Here is a 14355-nt window from a genome sequence, read left to right as displayed (position 1 = left end):
ATTCCCAAATACAAATTTATCTTCAGTATTTCCTGATTTGCTGCCATCTGTGGGAAAACATGGACGCTGCAAAATCACACCCCTGGGATTATGAAGCCTAACTCACTCATTGGTGATAAGAACAAAGAAAAACTTTGTTGAATTTATAAAAGATATTCTTGTCATATAAGAGAGAAGTACACACCACGGAAAGTGAAGCTTGGTCTAATAAACGCACGTGCCACATTAAACAAATTCTTCTTTGGACTCAGCAAAAATGCACCCACCCAAATATCCTGGGACAACACTCTCAAGATGTAGAAGGAAAAAAGTAATATATCACACTGCCGGACAGATTTGGTTCTCTCAGTCACACCAACCACACCTTGAGGAAATGTATTTTGAGATAAGGCCGACGTGGCTAGACTGGGAACCAATACGCTGTTTGAAGTCTTCGATGCACTTAACTGGAAGTGGAGGACAGACCAGAACAACTCAGAGTAGTGACGATGTCCTCTTATCACGACTATTATTGGTACTGTTTATATGAGGCGATGGCTACTGGGATGCTTCTGTGTTGAGTAATTATCAGTCTCTTTGATAGTCCTGTCCCACCCATGGTTTAGTCTGGGACATCATTACATTAGGTTGACAACCACGAACAGAAGTGTTAAACTTCCAACACGCAACACAATGCTACAACCACCCTCGTACTCACTGCAGTGAGAACTGCAAATCCTACAATTCCTTCATTATTAAATTTAAGTTACAGCTTCTGATACCGCAGATTGTAAAGATGCACAGGATTTATTCACCAGGTGTAACAAAACGTAACACTGTTGAATGTTACAGGGGCTCCTGAGATAAATCTTCATAAACAGAAAAGCATCTAAATCCTCTGTAATTTATTTTCTCCTTGAATCACTACATTGTCACACTTTTATTGTATTATTATCTAGCCTTCCATAATTTCCCATTTGCTAAATCCTTCCTGTCCTTCATATCCTCGTCCTCTGTAACATACTGAGCATTCCCTTGTTTTTCCATCATCCGGAGTCCTGTCATATAGACCTCAACATGAGAGAACGTGTATTTGCATGCTGACAGTCGTTCCATAACTGTTCAAACCATCAGATAGTGGTCAACATCATATTTAACACCTCTAACATATTTTATATAAATTATGCATGAATGCTTTTGTGTGAACTTTCTGTACTCCCACTAAATCCAACTTATACTTTGTTAATTCTGTTGCTACTGCTCCAAGTTCAAGGTCTGTTTTCCTTTGCTCTTGCCATCCAACTCCTGAACTTGGTTTTAAAGTGAGGCGAGGCAACACACGAGGCCAGTTAGTGAAGATTTTTTTATTTCCTTAAATTAAATTACATAGAATAAACAAAGTTGTTCTCGAATCCCAATGTTTGTACTAAGACATTTGACTGTAATTTCATAATTTAACATACTAATATAACATACATTACTGTTTAACAAACCACATTTATCACAACAAACAAAGGTTTCAGATGATGAACCCACGGCCTAAAATTTACAATAAATATAACAGTGTTATATTTTAACATTACGTAACAAATTGGCCTTCTGTAATGTAGGCATACAGTAAAACACGTAGAACAGAAATGGAATCACTCACCACCATTTAGTGCTGAACCTGAGGGTGTTTAATATTGTGTTACCCTTTCTCTTGCAATGCAAGGGTCCGAATAACTCAGATGTGCGTGCAACAACTCGATGTCGGCGACCCTCAGTTCCCGCCGGAGGTACGGCGTGGGAGGCCTGGTCAAGACTTCGGCTGCTCCTACAAAGACATTTCATTTAACCCGGCTTCTCAGATACGAGAGGGTGGTTGGGAGTCTATAACTCGCTCTGCGCATGCCCTATAATAATAATAATAAAAAAGGATTTATGCGTTAAACACGCGGTATCTGCAGTGACCTTCAGTGCGTTTTCTTTTCTGCTGGGAGCTGGATTTTGTGGAGACAGTTGTTGTATGCGGTTTTTGCTAAGAACAAGGGCAAAGCGTAGAAATAAATTTTGATTCCCTCCACTTGTAAGTCAAAAATTGTTGAAAGCCCAATTTCACGAGTTATATGAAGACCTGCTAATGTACAGCTTCACAGACATCTATCCACAGTTTCTCTTTAGTTTTTGTCATTCTACTCCGATGTGGCCGAACTGTACAGTGCCGGCCTCTTCTTCTCTTAAGTTACACCAAGTTCCGGCAAACAATGGTCTCCGTCCGGCTGTTTCGCCGCTCGTGCGAGCACACAGGTAGGGTTCTTCGTGATCTCCTGCCACCGCCAGCCGCTGTGCGGTCACCGCAACATATCGAAAATGAAGCTTGTTGCGGCAGAAAAACCTCAGCGGTGAAACTACCGCTCGTGCACTCCCTTCCTTCTGAAGCAGTGCGTTCCATCAATGCGGCAGAAAAACCGCTCGTGCGCAGCGATTAAATACGAAGACAATTTATATCTACAGTGCTAAAACACGTAATATGATTTGGTTTTTGGAAAAATAGGTTTGGCTGTACGACAGGTTATCGTGAAGGCCAACAGGGAAACCTACACAGAATAAGAAAAATAATACACTCGACGTACACGTGCACTCCGAATGTAAGAACGCAATCCGCTCTTGTTTTATTAAGCACTCGTATGCACAGTTTAGAAAACTTCTTTTAAGAGAACACTCTGGAAGCGCTTAGGAAGGCAGCGGCAGAGATGTTGACACTTGAATCCTGGGTCTGTGAGTTCAGTGACTGAGTTACGAACTCGACCTGAGTGTAGAGAAGTTTCAAGCATTTGAAGTAAATCGATTACCAGGCATCAGATTTGTCGTAGTTACTGAAATTCCGAAATTCGTTCGCAAACTCACGAACGTTTTCGGACGGAATCCGTTTCTTGTCAAACGAAAAGGACGGACATCTGTGCTCGTTCTGTGGCAGTGACGAAGCCTGTTTCTTAGTTGGCAAATACAAACGATCATCACGTATGAAGACAGTAATTATCCAATTGTATTAGTTACATGGAGTGTGTCAGTGATACGCACGTAAAGAAAGGGCTTTAACTTGACACGAAACTCAGACGTGAACTACACTTTGCCACATCTTCTTTTAATATTATAAAGGGAGCGTCCCGGTCTGTACCATCAAAAATATGGTAACTCTACTTCTATACCTTCGACGTATGATCAGTTAACAAGCAATAAGAAAACTCTTATGCTGCATTGTAGTTGTTTGGAAAAATTACTTGAAATCTGCAGCCTGCAAACTCACCTGAAGTAGATCCAGAAGGAAAATTCCATGTCCGAAACACGGGTGACTCTGCGCCTTCCAGGTGCACAGACCTCTTCCAGAGGGGACAGTGCCAGTTTCTCCAGGCGTCCATCAAGCACTTACGGAACCTGCGAAAGAGGAATCCTTGCTAAGAAGCACGAGTAACACAAACAGTTGAGGGTAGTAAGTTTCCCGCATGGATTTCCATTTTCGAGGTAGAAGCTGTTATTGCTGTTAGTGACTTTCGGTCTCGTCACATAAAACACGTGTCCGCCCATACAGAAACAGCAGCAGTAGTAGAATTACGGCGGAATTCGGATTGATAATCCCTGATAATTTCATTCATAACTAGCGTTAACCGTGCCAGAAGAATTTTGGATAAAATTTTGTACGACGCTGACAAAAGAGATACCTCAGAAGTTACTGAACTTAGTTTTGTCCCATTTTATAGACAGGGACAACTGATTCTTTCCGCTGTTGTGGTAGTACTTCCTGTTTCCAAATCGATAATATGATCTTAAATATCTCTGAGTGCAGTGTCCTACCACCTGCATGAATTAATTCCCTCTGAAATTGAATCGATGCCTGGCGATTCATAAAGTTTTAATTTTCAAATGGCAGTTTCAACTTCATTAAGGGTCAGTTCCGGGATGAAGGGCTTTGCTGGCTCATTAAATTGATCGACTACGTGAACGTCTAGTAACTTACTACAGTAATCTTTCCATCAGTCTACGATGCTACGTGATTCCGCGAGAAGAATCCCATTCTCGTCCCTGATCAAATGTGTCCTAGGTTTGTACCCCTTCTTGAATTCGCTTTTGCCTGTATACAACTCTCCGATGTTTTCATTTTAGCTGTCAGCTTCCAGCTTCCATATCTGATCTTTGAGATGCTCCGTCTTCTTATTCCTCAAAGTTCTGCTGTTTTCGCGCATTACAAAGACACATCTTTCTCTCTTTATTCGAGTACGGGCCTGCAGCCATTGCAATCGAATCCGCCCCCTTCATCTTACCAAGACAGAGCATTCTTCATCAAACCATGCTTCATTTTGCGAAATGTTACGATACCCTACACTTTCCTCAGTGGAAATTTTCATGTTACTCCTCATATTTTCCCATGTCTTATTGACGTCTATTTCCCTGTCCTCTGTGTTCCCTGAAACGTTTTCTAGGATTGCAAACTTATTCGAAATTTTTACCTGATGCCCCTGCTTAGCTTCTATATCGCTCGGTTTTTTGACGTTGAATTTCTCAATTCTGTATATCTGCCCCGCCTATTTTCTGATTAAGAGTCTTGCCCCCAATTTGGCTATCACTGAATAATGTTCAGAATCACAGTCCATTCCCCTATAAGATCGCACGTCTACGATGTTTGATTGTCTCCTCCGATCGATTAGAACGTGATCAATTTGTTAATCGGTCATCCCGTCAGAGGAAGTCCAATTGTGTTTATGGATATCAAAATGTGGGAATTTTGTGCTTTTGACAATCAGACATTTGGATGTGGCAAAGTTCACTAATCTCACCCCATTGTCAATAATAAATTCTTGTAAAATCTCACTCCTTATAATTGGTTCGAATATATCCTCCCTACCAATTTTGGCGTTGAAGTCTCCTAGCGGAATTTTCATGTATTATCTACATAACATAACGTATCATAAAACATTTTTACGGCCAATGGTTGTTAACCCAACACCCAAACTCAAGGACCACGCCTTATCGGCTGTCCGCGACTGTTTATTCAATACATTCGCAGCTAACCTCCGCAACTGGAGGCTGTCCCAATCTCTTTTTCAAGTCGTGAACGAGCTGCGTCGAGGTTTAGAATGCTTGTAGCTCAGCCCCCAAGCTTTCGAAGGCGCCACAGCTCAGGCGTGCGTTCGCCGGAGGTTGGGTTTCAGTCCCAAGCAGTGGACAACGTTCAGACTTTTCACCTCACCATTACCATTATTCCAAAGCCTCACTGTCATCTGTCACAACTCTCATCCACAGGAACTGGTACAATAGCCGTATTTGAAGCCGTAGTCTCACCCCAGACCTATCATCGTTAGCTCAGTAACTCATCCCTGAATTACGAGGTGCGATCACAAAGTTTCAAGACTGTGTCAATAGAGGGCGAACCGGATGTAGTACGAGCTTATGCCGCTAAGGGGTTGGGCCTACATTCATAGTAAATCAGTGTGCCAGCCGGCATCATCGAATTAGAATTTGTTTCTTAGTTACGGGCGTTTTGGTAGTGCATTACACCGACCCTCCTGCGATTTCGGAATGGCGTGTGCATCAAATTTTGCCAAAGACTCGCCAAAACGGCTACGGAAACCTATGAAATGCTAAAGCAAGCATTTGGGGAGTCCACAATGGGTCGTGCACAAACTTTTGTGTGGCATTCACTTTTTAAAAATGGCCGAACCGCTGTCGATGATGACGAGCGTTCTGGACGACCATCTTCGAGCACAACGCCCGAAAATGTTACGAAGATTCGGCAGGCCATTCACGAAGATCGACGTCGTACCATCAACGACTTGTGCGACATTGTTGGGATAGGCTATGGGACCTGTCAGCTGATTCTAAAGGAAGAACTCCACATGCGACGCATCATGACAACGCGCCAGCGCACACCGCCCTCAAAGTTTTTGGCCTCAAACACCATGGCCGTCATCCCGCACCCTCCTTCTTCGCCGGATTTAGCTCCGTGTGACTTCTTCCTCTTCCCAAAGATGAAAATTCAGCTAAAGGGAAGGAGATTTGAGACGATAGAAGATATTCAGGCAGAATCGCAGATGGTGCTTGACAGGCTGACAAAGAAAAATTTCCAGGGATGCTTCCAGGCTTGGCAGCGGCGCTGGGATCGTTGTGTTCACTCCAAGGGGAACTACTTGGAGGGTGATGGATGAATTTAATACCTGAGATAAGTGTACGGGTTTTTATAGGCGCAGTCTTGAAACTTTCTGATCGCACCTCGTATAGTGAGCGTCATAATAGACCCTTACATTGAAGATTTCTGTCTTCTGGGTTATTGCGCTGTGTAGTCTGGTCGATGTTAACCAACGTTTCAGAGGTCATACTGCCTCCGTCATCAGGGCGATGAATATATAAATATTCATCGCCCTGATGACGGAGGCAGTATGACCTCTGAAACGTTGGTTAACATCGACCAGACTACACAGCGCAATAACCCAGAAGACAGAAATCTTCATATTCACCGCTGTGAGAACCTCAAGACCCTTACATTGATAGTTTTTGATTCTACTAACGGAACAATTTCAATGTTCACGTTGTAGTCACTAGAGCTTTAAGAACTGCAGTCAACTTAGTCTTAGGTAAACTAGAGTACCTTGAATTCATCCATAAGTTTAGCAACGGGTTAACCACGGCAGGGAACCCGACCAACCAGTTAACTGTCAGGTTAAGGTGCTTGGCAAGTGCGCTGTTCTGCTTAGCTGGATCGTAGCCCGTATAAATGTTGAGTAGGTGATATGGGAGTGTGAACGTTGCAAAGACCATCATCATACTGACGAGCATGATAAATTCCTGCAACACACAAAAAGACGCACATCGGTGGCTTTCGACGTGGAGGACAAGGTAGAAGCTTTAAAAATAACGAAAACGTTATTTCTCGAATCACGAGGCGAGACACTGAGCGACATACAGGGCAAATTTATCTTACGATTATTAAAGTTGCTGTTGTAGCTCAGATAAGGCGCAGTCTGGCAGAGACCATGTTTATAATTTAGGATTATATACTGATGGAAAGTGTGGGTGAGAGAGATTAAGACATCTGACACGAACAGACCAGCCATCTTGTCACAGAGGACGCCTACTGACTCCAAAATACATTCATGATCCTGAAAATGGTGTAAGGTGACTGGATTATGGAGACATCTCACCTTCTTTTTGTAATGCATGATGTCAATTTCTCGCTGGGTCGGCTGGCCGCTGGAGCGACTGAACCAAAGTTTGATCGCTATACTGCTGCAGCACACGGCCATGATACAAATCGGCACTACGTACGCCATGTGTAGCATGGCGACGTTGTACCTGCAAATACAAACACCAGTTTGGTCTTCTTATGTACTAACCAGTGTAACGCCATCTTTGGGCACTTCCCCCTGTCCTGTGATACGTTCCTCCAGGAATTTGCCTTTCTGTTCCCCTCGGGGGGTGAGATTAATTTTTTCGACTCTAAACTCGGTGTGCTTTTGGGGGGTTCTGAAATTATCGTGCTACACCCCGGGATGTAACTCAGGGGACATTGGGGTTATGAGAACAATTTTCGTTCAGTGTTTTAGCTTTCCACGCGTTTCCTCCTCAGCATTTTTCATAGGTACTGGAGCCGACTGAGTTGTATGATGAAAATTTTCTTTTGAGTAAGGAAATTCTTGGAACTCAAGAGCTGCAGAGGTGCAGTTCCAAATTCGTCGGTTCTTTGTGTTTTTGTGCTGATTCCTCGCCGTCGGATGCGTTTTCTGTTGTTTGAGGTTGTCTCCCAGTTGAATATTTAAAGAAAAACTTGCGCACCCCCTGAAGGTTTTAAATTTTGCTCCCCATGTCCAGAGTCTCTCTTCATTAGATTGTGTTTTGTGATAATAATGGATGGTAATATGAGAGATCACATGTCAACCGCTGTAATCCGAAAGCCATCTACTCTGGCTCGCTGCAAATGTGTGACCATGATTCTCTTTTCAAGCAAATACAGATTTAGCGATGAAGATAATTTCTACTGTTGACATTTCAGTGCACAGAAATGTTTATGACGAAACATCGATATCTATTTACGCAGAATACCAACGAATAAGAGAAAAGTATTCTTACACATATACTTTAGAAAACACTCAATTTTACTCAGTAAGTTTAAATTGTAAACAGTACCAAAAATAGTTTGGTCTGAAACTTGATTCTTCGTAATTAGGAATTTGACTCGTTCACCGATCGAACTATGCTGTTTTCGGTCTGTGCCTAGGAGGACAATCTACTTAACCACGTTTTCATTCAGCATAACGAACTACACCAAAAGATTTCGTGTTCCAGTGTCGATATAACCGAGGACACATACTGGAATGTTGATGTACAGGAGACAAAGTATCAGTCTTTGTGACCCGTTCCCTACTTACGTGTGGTCCAGCGACGAATTCGAGGGATCTCCGTCTACCCACGTGAGGTCGTAGCCTGTGCGTGTGGTCCCGTTATCCCTGCAACAGACAGACGTTCCTGTACAACTTGTATGGTATTCGTTTTTCAGTTACCACTCGTGCGCAATTCTATAGCTGAGACTCTCGGATACCGAATTTTCACTGTTCAAGTCAAGGTTTAATGCCAGGAAAGTCCATTACAAATCTATGGTGGCCAAAATGATACTGAGAAAAGCTGTTCCACACTCGTCTGTCGCCGCCCATGGGATGCGTGACAGGACCGTCCAGCCAGCGTGTTATCATTGGCTGCCACTTAGAATGTCGCCGATTACTATACGAAACTCGTTACTATGAAGGAATATTATTTTGGCTTTGCTGTCTGGGGTTGTCACGTGAGAAGCTGATTCGAGTTACAAGCTAACCAGTCTCCATCCTACAATCTATACCGGCTTTCATTTGTACTTGGTACGTCGTAATTACGCAGATCCTATAACGCCCAGCTCAGAATTTTGTCTAAAGCACCGAGTTAACGTACGAGTGTGCTCCAAACCAGGAGAAGGGATATCTGAGGATACGGGATGGATGACCGGGGTTAGATTCCCGGCATAGGAAGATTTCCAGACCGGCTCTGGGACCCACCCAGCCTTCTGTTCAATGTGTTACCGGGAGTTTACTCAGGTTTAACGTGGATGGGACGTGAACGCTAGCATACGTTATTCACGTGTATCTAAGGCTGAAGTTACGAATGTGTCCACTGGCCCCGCGTCTGCATTGCGTTGTGCTTAGTTAAGTACCGGGGTCAACTCAACCTTTCTTGTTCCGAAACATTCTTTTTTGTACCTTGCTAATGTTGCATTGGAGATAAATCACTTTAAAACAATGCTTCTGCTTGTATGATTTGAGGTTTTCACAGCGGTGAGTATGAAGATTTCTGTCTTCTGGGTTGTTGCGCTGTGTAGTCTGGTCGATGTTTACCAACGTTTCAGAGGTCATACTGCCTCCATCATCAGGGCGATGTGTATGAAGATTTCTGTCTTCTGGGTTGTTGCGCTGTGTAGCTGGTCGATGTTAACCAACGTTTCAGAGGTCATACTGCCTCCGTCATCAGGGCGATTTTTAGTATGAAGATTTCTGTCTTCTGGGTTGTTGCGCTGTGTAGTCTGGTCGATGTTTACCAACGTTTCAGAGGTCATACTGCCTCCATCATCAGGGCGATGTGTATGAAGATTTCTGTCTTCTGGGTTGTTGCGCTGTGTAGCTGGTCGATGTTAACCAACGTTTCAGAGGTCATACTGCCTCCGTCATCAGGGCGATTTTTAGTATGAAGATTTCTGTCTTCTGGGTTGTTGCGCTGTGTAGTCTGGTCGATGTTTACCAACGTTTCAGAGGTCATACTGCCTCCGTCATCAGGGCGATTCTTAGTATGAAGATTTCTGTCTTCTGGGTTGTTGCGCTGTGTAGTCTGGTAGATGTTTACCAACGTTTCAGAAGTCATACTGCCTCCATCATCAGGGCGATGATATTTATAGAAGCTTTAGTGAGGGAACCAAACTTTATATTATACTGAGTGAAATATACTCAACTCATTTCCTGTAGACAAATACTGCATTATCTGATTTTTTGGGACTTACGTCACGAGTCATCCTTCATTCTAAGCTACAAACACATGCAATTAAATAAACCCATCTAAATGAACCTAGACACAACGTGTGTGATTATTCCAGCGTTTCGGAACCAGTGCGTCGTCACAGAGTTTAAAGTTGCCGCGGAATTCTTATAAGAAATCGCATATTCACGCGTTAGAATCGGAAAAAAGAAAATATTACAATTTCTAATATGCAACACCCAATGAACCGACGTAGCTCGGTCATTATAGTGAATGGACGACAAGGGTTCGATTCCCGACGGGGGGAACAGAATGATTCCTCTAGCCTCTGCGTCTAGACAGGTTTAGGTGGCCCTCCCAGTCTCTTGTTCAATGGGTACCGGGGTTGCACGATGATGACCACTCACCCCATGTAGTGCAGAGGTCAAGACCCCCTCACCCAAGCGCGTGCGTGGCGTATAGCTTTGTACCCTCTTTTCATGAAGCGAAATTTCGTGGTGTGCCGTCATGTGTGTTTGACATACTTGGACACACCACAGGCCTAAAACTGGTTTATTCTGACCGATATTTTGAAAACGTCCAAGATGTGCATGTCGCTAACTTTACAAAAGTCACACAAACAGTGTTCTTTGCTTACATGCTGGGTTGCTTACTTGTGGGTGATTGTACTGAAGTACACTGCAGACGGCACTCCTATGGCGAAGCCTGCGACCCAGAAGGAAATGATCATAAGAAGAGTGATTTTCTTTGGCATCCGTGTATTAATAGACCACACTATCGCCAGGAATCTGCAACAGGGTGAGTACAGTACTGTCATGTTAAAGCACATGACACATAAAATGTACCTTTCTAATTCAGCCAAAATAAAGAAAAAAAGTAATTTGTGCGAATCTCCCTTCTTAGGTTGTAAAGAACTCTTCAATAAACCCTCTCGGGCAACACTCCGTGATAGTTCTAGACAGGATCTCAAAGTTTCGAATACCTTCTCCGCCTCCATCATCAGTCACATCCGAAACGTTCGGCTCCTCTCCAGAACGGAAAAGAATTTGTTGTTCCAGAGGATTTCATTGAGTTTAGTCGCCGTGACAACTTCAGGTAATGATTTATTCAGGACAATTATTATTTAAATACGAATTTGTGCGGTTAAATATTATGCCATTAGTTTCACAAGCCAATTTTCGTTTGACCATTCGAAGCTTAGGCAAATTATATTTAAAATTCAGTTGTCTTGAAGAAAACACGTTACCTCTCCATTATAAAAAATTGTCGGTTGATGCTATTTAAGTAAGTAATTGCTAAGTATTCTGTGAATCATTGTTCACCATTAAAGCATGTGGTTTCCACTGTGTTTTAATGGTCACAATCACGTCTTCTGGGTTGTTGCGCCCTTTAGTCCGGTAGAGGTGAACCGGCGGTTCAGAGATCCTTCCTGCCTCCATCATCGAAGGGATGAGTAAGCCTTGCCAACCAACCCGTGCGAGTGGAAAACTGTGAAGTTAGGGCTAGCGCGCACGAGCGGTTTTTTCCGCCGCAGCGGTAAAACTGCCGCAATCGCAGATTCTTGTTGCCTGTGCACGCGGACGGTGAAATCAGCGTTTTATTTTCAGTTGGGAGCTCGATTTTGTGGAGTGTGCTCTAGGCTGATAAGTCGAGGCATGGAATTTGTTGAAACTGACGCTGTGTGCGCTCGCTTCCTACTGAAACAGTGCATTCAGTCAATACTGCAGATAAACCGCCAACCAACCAAAAAGCTAACTCAGGGCGGAGTCCCTTGCTAGGTAACGGAATTCCTGCGTACGAGACGCATTGCTGGAAATGGTAAACAGAGCCTTGAAACTAAAACGGGAATTTGCTTACACTAACGGGGGTCTTTGTCGTGGAGGGAGTCTCGACTATTCAGCCTGGGGCCCGTTGCTGCTGATGTCCTTTGTCGAAAAGATCTTAGTTGGTTGGTTCTCTGGTGTTTGAACCCTGAGAGGGTGGGGCCGCTTCCTCTGAAGGCCTCTGCGGTTTGGGGGGAAGATCACTTTAGCTGAAGACCTCCGTGATTGGGGGTAGCGGGCCGCGTCCCTCTTGAATGATACCCTGGCCGTCTCTTCAGGGACAGCATCGGCTGGCCCGCTAAACATCAGTCACCCTCGGTTGCCCTGTCAACCCTCGTTTGGCACAAGTGTCTCTCGAGTTGGTCCAAACCGCTCGTGCGCTCAGGGTCTTACAGGAATCCGGCCGTTTATGGAAGAATTTAACTCTAACCAGTGGGGACTGGTGTCGGAATCAGGCGATGGCGTTGGAACCAATAAGAGAGTGGGGGCGTGTCGCAGCGTGGGAGAGAGAGAGAGAGAGAGAGATGGAAAGAGAAAGAGGTCCGATAACCTCAAATCCTGCTCTACTTTTATGGACTGCTCTCGAGGTGCTTCGCCACCCACGGGGCCAAGACACTTCCGAGATTGTATTCCTTGGGGATATTTTTACGTAATGCTCCCCCATCTAACTGTAACCGCAGTTTCTATTTATCCTCTGGGGCCTTCCCATTCGTTGGGGCCTAGACCCCTGAACTTCCTGTTTCTGGAGCTCTAGCATCCGGGCTTTCTATTCTGTGCCTCGGCCACCAGGGATTTAGAAATCCATTTCTGTCCTTGAGGGGTCTCGACAAAGACACACTGGACCTAGACTGTTCCTCGCTCGTAGGTTCTAAGTGCCTCACTTCGGTCATTTGGTGACGGTGGGCCTTCCAAAAACGCCCATCACTAGACGTTCACTGCGAAGATATCAACTGGAGTGTTTGCCGAAACGTTGGGTAATTCTTAATATGTCATGCGACTCAATCCCGAAAGCCAAAGTTAACCGAGACTTGGATTATTAATTCACTTAATCCGAACGCCATCTCACAAATACAGAGTGTCTCCAAAAGATGCTGACGTGTGTAATGTTTCTGTGTAGACATCGTTTCCTGGGACATTCTGTATAATTTTGTGTCGAGCTTTGTTATAGCGAAATCTTGGCTGCAGCATCACAATCACTATGGAACCAATTAAGTCCAATGTAAGATACGTGTTTTCTGCCTCACTTGCAACGTTATACACTCTCATCGATTGCAATTATGGTTTCTAAGAAACTGACCATTATGACATCTTAGCTAGAAATACCAACAAACAGAACCTCACAAACAATGTCTCTGCCCACCCCTCATCCCCTCGCGACAGGAGAGCCATGCGGAAAATCTGGTTTTATTTGTTTGATTAATAAATTCAGGTACCCAACATACTCTATGGAATTTTGCTGCGTCTAGTGTAGGACAGCCCAACTGTACCAATTGTCATATATTTAAATTAGAACGTTTGGAGTATGTAATTTTTTCATTGTTAATTTATAAATGTTGTTTTACTTGTATCTGAAATGAAATATCACAAGACAGTACATTACGCTTTAGTCCTACATGCCTACATTTCGTCTTGAAAACATATTTATTCGTTTTTACGTTAGATTCAGCCCAATCGGTTTAAACGACACTTGTATATAACGTCATATATTGTTAAGTCTCTTTCGAGACGTTTTATAAATATAGGGGAGCCCAGGGTAGAACGGGGCAGAAATTCATATTTAAAAAAAACTGTAGCTCTTAGAACTAAACTAATAACTCGTTATAAATTTCAAATAGACAATTAATCCACACAGGGTTCCTCCGTGTGTTTGTCTTTATTATTGTCCCTTCCACATGCCTCCAAAGATTAAGTTCCCCGTTCTGCCCTGGGCTCCTCTATAAGTCTACATATATATATATATATATATATATATATATATATAAATATGCACTCTCCTAGCTTCTAGGATTAAACACGCAAACTCCGAATAACACGTGTGGAAACTGTACAGTCTTTGCAATCTTGCTTGCAACAAAGGAACAGTCAGTGCATCGAACATTTATCCTGGGGAAATAGCTCATCCGAAGAAACCTTTCAAGTCATAGGGACACTCCATATTCATCCGGAAATACCTCAATTACTTCTTCTAAAGTTGGTCTGAAAATTTGTAAAAGCCGTTTGTGTTAACGCCTCGTAGGTCGCCAGTGCTCAGTTGCTAATCTCTAAATCGTACTAAACAAATATTTTTTTAAAAAAATCGTAGTGCAAGGTTCGCGCTTTTGAAAGCCCGGTACTTGTCAACAGACAAGAAAATTCTTCTCGCAATACTTCTGTGCAAGTTCATGTCTAATACCGTTCTAATATCACGTGACATTAGGCTAAAGATATCTGGAAACGAAGTATAAAGGAGAATTAATGCAAATTGTAAACTCCGTCTGTTTAACTTTGCGTTAGTTAAAAGAAGGAGGTTCACTGAGGCCTTTTATGTGGG

General features: G+C 43.4%; 1 protein-coding gene across 4 annotated transcripts in view; it reads right to left on the bottom strand.

Moving 5' to 3' along the window:
* Positions 1-1328: 1328 nt before the first annotated feature.
* LOC147874622 (tachykinin-like peptides receptor 86C) overlaps positions 1329-14355 on the bottom strand; it is a 28058-nt gene continuing 15031 nt past the window's right edge. For 3 of the 4 annotated variants that reach the window (XM_087344369.1, XM_087344368.1, XM_087344370.1), the window contains 6 exons: positions 10656-10790; positions 8379-8456; positions 7155-7305; positions 6602-6798; positions 3269-3396; positions 1329-1795 (listed from right to left, as the gene is read on the bottom strand). In XM_087344369.1, coding sequence (XP_087200495.1) covers positions 1659-1795; positions 3269-3396; positions 6602-6798; positions 7155-7305; positions 8379-8456; positions 10656-10790 — 826 coding nt within the window. In that variant the 3' untranslated portion in view covers positions 1329-1658. The remainder of the gene's footprint in view (positions 1796-3268; positions 3397-6601; positions 6799-7154; positions 7306-8378; positions 8457-10655; positions 10791-14355) is intronic. The other variant, XM_087344371.1, reaches the window with a different exon arrangement.

The sequence above is a fragment of the Zootermopsis nevadensis genome, unplaced genomic scaffold (assembly GCF_977971745.1).
Source record: "Zootermopsis nevadensis isolate Lab colony 2312 unplaced genomic scaffold, Znev_1.0 Znev_ptg000007l, whole genome shotgun sequence".
NCBI lineage: Eukaryota > Metazoa > Arthropoda > Insecta > Blattodea > Termopsidae > Zootermopsis > Zootermopsis nevadensis.
This window is presented reverse-complemented; position numbering and strand designations above follow the sequence as displayed.